We start from the raw sequence: 4,682 nt of genomic DNA on the forward strand, positions 1-4,682 counted from the left end.
CTTCCGCCGATCCGCTAAACCCTTCCTCCCAAAAGCAGCCCAAACTCCGTCCACCCTGGGTGCGCCCGCGGCTCAGAGCCCAGCCCCGGAGGAAGAAGGCTCCTGATTGGTTGCTGCGAGATGGGGCGGAATCCGGGGGAGGCGTCGCGGAGAGATGATGCAACGTCGCGGAACCTTAAAGGCACCGACCGCACGCGCCGCCGATGGCGCAGGCGCGTTGCTGGGCTTCCAGCTCTGACTCCAGCGCTACACTGAGTCCGGTCGGGCGGACGCGCGGAGTGGACGGCGGAGACGCGCGCGGGATTCGGGCCGGCGGGCGGGCGGGCGGGCCGGGTGGCGGCGGAGGAACTGGAGGCGCGATGGCCGAGGGCAGCGCTGTGTCCGACCCTCAGCACGCCGCGCGCCTGCTGCGGGCGCTCAGCTCGTTCCGGGAGGAGGCGCGCTTCTGCGACGCGCACCTGGTCCTCGACGGCGAGGAGATCCCGGTGCAGAAGAACATCCTGGCGGCGGCCAGCCCGTACATCAGGTGAGCGGGCGCCGCCGCCCATCGCCTCCGCATCCCTCCCTCCCTCTGGCCTGGCCGCCCGCGGATCCCGTGGTTCCGCCGCCGCGCCTGTCGGGGACCCCCATGGGCCTCTCCCGGAGGCCCCCTCCCCACCAAGATCGCCCTGGCCCCGGAGCCCCGGGAGGTCTGCAAAACCCCAAACGCGGTGTACAGGCCGTCTTGGGACCCGCAGCCGCGAACAGGGCGGGGCTGCTCCGGGAAGAGCAGCTCGTTCGCCCCGACAGGCCCCGCCCGGCCCGCCGTGCCCCGCAGAAGTTTACCTCCCAGTCACCGCACAGTGGGCCGGGCCGGGTTCTGCGCGGGGAAACCAAACAAACACCCGCGGTGTTGGCTGAAGGAGAACCCCGTAAGATCTCGGTGGTACCCACCCCCACCCCCACCCTCAAAGCCCAACTGTCAGTTTGCCACTCCCTTGTTACAAACAGGTTAAACTGTTGCGAATTTGGAAAGACCCACCGGGATTCTTTGGATACAATTGTAGTCGAGGACCCAGAGATTGTAACCACCAAGAGAGCACTGTAAAACTTCAGCGACCAAACCTTAGCTTGATTTACCAGGGTAGTGAAAAGGTTCAGATCCAGCTTATAGCATCGGGTCAGAATTTGCAAGGAGGCTGATGTCTTTTCTTTAGCAACTTTCCTTCGGGTTGCTCTTTTAATACCAGGAGGCGGGCGAGCTAAAAGCTGGAGAAAGTGCCCAGTAAGCTGGTTAAATATAGACTAATGGTAGACAATGTCACTAGAATTGGCAAGTCAGAAAAAGGAAAATTATGTGTATGCCGTTCTGAGAGCTCTGTCCCAGCAGAACTCAGCACATACGCTGTACTTTAATCTTTGGTTTTTGGAGACCTTGGAACTTAAAAGCAATCCAAGTGCCCTTGAAACTTCTGGCTTCTTCTATCCTAGCCTTGCCTTGTAACATTGTGCTCTTTGTGGACTAAGGGGTCAGGTGTCTTTGTTAATATGAAATTTAGATCACCAATATGACAGCTCATAGCTGGCAGTTCAGAGGTTAGGACAATCAATCAAATTAGATCTGCAGGCCAGACCTTTCCCGGATCCAGAAGCAGTCCCTGTTTGGGAAATGCTTAGGAAAACTCCAGGGGATTCGATATTGTTGCAGATCCTTCCGTGGCACCTGCCTCTAAAGCTGCACATCCTGAAACAGTTACTGTCTCCGTCTTTTCTCATGGCACTTACCACTGTAACAGAACCTGTATTTTGCTCATCTTGGTGCATCTTCCTCAGCCACAATGTAAACCCAGGCCAAGGATCTTTCTTTTGTTTCTTACCCAGCCCTTCGCAGAGAAACTAGTGCCTGGTGCCAGAATAAACGCATGGAATGAATGATCACCTTCCTTTCATTGGACATCAGAGGGTTATAGTAGCTGGCTGGCTAGGCTCTGGGCTCCGTGTTTGGAGATCTGCTTCATGTTTCAACTCTTAACCTGCCTAGCTGCGAGTTGTTGGGGATGACTTAGTCCTGACTCCAGCTCACTCGTGACAAAGGAGGGACACAGTGTGTTTTTGTGTCATTTAGTCTTGGAGGCTCCTACAAAGAAATGAGTTTCAGACACTCTACATCTCCACACAAGTCTGTTCCTTGGTTAGGAAAGATCTCCTGTGGTTCATGTCTGTCTGTCTGTCTGTCTGTCTGTCTGTCTGTTGCTTTCCAAATAAAGGATAGATCTGTGGTTCATGTCTGCCATCACTTTCCAAGTAGAAAAGTATTACCTCAGAGGATCTGAGGTATATCAGGGTTACTGGTACTTAGTGGTTGAACTGGGATTTGAATCTAAGTTTATGGTGCATAGTCTCCTGTTCCTACTGCTCCAAAAGACAGCGTGGCCTGTATTTGGATGTACTTTGTAGAACACCAAGATTGATGGTTTATAGGATGTTGTCAAGCATGGTCATTCATAGACTTGAGTTTCATCTTTAACCAGTTTTTTGCAGTTGGTTAACATTTTATGTTAATATTATGTTGTGCTTAAAATTACACGTTGTTAACATTTTATCAATAAATTAATTTTTAATATAAATATCGAATTTTCTTTATTGGAAGATTGTGTTAAATTTGACTACTGAAATGCTAGAATTTTGTGGTATTTTTAGATTATAAATTTCAAGGATATTTCAAAGTATCTGAATTACTAATTAAAACACAGCTTAGTTTTTTATTCAGTTTTACAATATTTTTATTGGATAATTTCATACTTACATGCAGTGTGTCTTGATCTTGCATTTTAATGGTTTTTTAGATTTATTTTTATTTTACATGTATTTGTATTTTGCCTGCATGTATGTCTATGCACCATATATGTGAAGTGCCTGCAGAGGCCAAAGAGGGCATTGAATCCTCTGAAATTGGAGTTACAAATGGTCGTGGGCCTTGTGGGTCCTGTGTTCTCTGTAAGAGCAGCCAGTGCTCATAACTACTGAGCTATCTTTTTAGGTCTCTAGTTTAATAACTTTTGACACCAATGCTATTGGACTTTTATAATGTAGCTTTGTTGAAATGGCACTTTCGAGACTACAGTGAAACAAAATATAAGCATTTAGAGTTGTGTTATGTCTGTGCTTTGTTGTTTTGATGTTTTTGTTTGTTTTTATTTTCTTTCCTTTTTTTTGGTTTTTCAAGGCAGGGTTTCTCTGTGTAGCCTTGGCTGTCCTGGAACTCACTCTGTAGAACAAGCTGGACTTGAACTCATAGTTCCATCTTTTTCTGCTGCCTGAGTGCTGGGATTAAAGACACTGCCTGTCTAATTTGTGATGTTTTTAATCTGCGAATCTAAAAGTATGAATTTGTTCACTGTTCTTAACCTAGGTAGAAAAAACGTCATCGGAGGTCTAAAGTTGGGTGGTTTAAGAAGCCAGATCAACTTTGCCACTCTAGGAATGAAGGCAACTTGATCGACATATAGTCTACTTACTACCCAAAAGTCTTGCTACATAAAGTACTGGTTTAAACTTTTCATGTGCTTTTCCTTGGTTTAACATTTATTTTTCTTTCCAATAAGTAGCCATTCCAACCATGCGACATTAGAAATATTTTAAGTAAAAAAGTCAGAAAACTCAGTTTCAGCAACAAATTCCTTCTAATCACCTGAAAGAGGTCTGAGGTTGGGCCTGTGTAGAGGGTGTCCTGAAGTTTGACGTCACAACGCTCAGGGGAGATGGGCAGGTTCTCCCGTGATTTATCACTCAGCTCTGCAAATGGAAATGGCACCTTAGAGACTCGGTTGAAACAAAATGAATATAAGCATTTATATTCTAGCAGGCTGTTTTCCCAGTGCCATCCCTGGCTGGCATTTGCTTCTGGCTTGTTGGGAAAACTATACCTCAGTGCAGCTAAGAGCCTTAGAAAAGGACAAGACTACACTCATAGACATGATGCTCCCCCGTCTTTTCTGCCTTAGCAACTCTGCCTTCCCCAGGGAATAGCCTCTTGGGTTATAGGACATTTCTTTGAAATACTGCAGAGCTTGCCTTGCTTTCTGAGGTTCTTCTGAATCCAGCCCCATGTTGTTGACCTGATGGAAGCTCTGCCCCCCCTCTTCAGCTGTGCTTGGAGACAATGCAGGTGACAGGGGTTTGAAAATGACTCTTTCTGTGCCTGTGAAGTGACATTAAAGTGGCTCTGTACAGAGATCCGGGTCCTGGAAGGTCCGGTGCACCTTCCAGATTTTTATACATTTCTGGGTACCTGTTACCATACTGTTTAGCATTCAGTCCTGGAGAGCACAGAGTTACCATGATTTTTTTTTAATCCTTTGATGAGTCAGTCAGCAATGGAAATGGCTTTATTTGTTTGCTTTCTGGTTGGTCTAACAAGGGTGGAGTGAGAAGCCTGGCCATCTGAACTTTTGTAGGACCCAGTTTCTTTATATGTGGGGTGAAGTTGACTGTGTCACACGAGGCCAAATTCCAAGTAATGTGGAAGCGTGTGGCTCGTTTGCTTTGTACATGCGTGGTGGAGGGATAGTCTCTTTCTAGTTTTATGTGTGTTGTTATATGTACATATGTGTGGTGGAGGGATAGTCTCTTTCTAGTTTTGTGTGTGTTGTTATATGTGCATGTGTGTGGTGGAGGGATAGTCTCTTTCTAGTTTTGTGTGT

General features: G+C 47.3%; 1 protein-coding gene across 1 annotated transcript in view; it reads left to right on the forward strand.

Annotated features, from left to right (window-relative positions):
* The first annotated feature begins 217 nt into the window (after positions 1-217).
* The window catches only part of Gan (gigaxonin), a 53,820-nt gene continuing 49,355 nt past the window's right edge, over positions 218-4,682 (forward strand). Inside the window, exon 1 of the mRNA XM_005345734.3 lies at positions 218-526. Coding sequence (XP_005345791.1) covers positions 360-526 — 167 coding nt within the window. The 5' untranslated portion in view covers positions 218-359. The remainder of the gene's footprint in view (positions 527-4,682) is intronic.

Source organism: Microtus ochrogaster, chromosome 4 (genome assembly GCF_000317375.1).
Source record: "Microtus ochrogaster isolate Prairie Vole_2 chromosome 4, MicOch1.0, whole genome shotgun sequence".
Taxonomy (NCBI): domain Eukaryota; kingdom Metazoa; phylum Chordata; class Mammalia; order Rodentia; family Cricetidae; genus Microtus; species Microtus ochrogaster.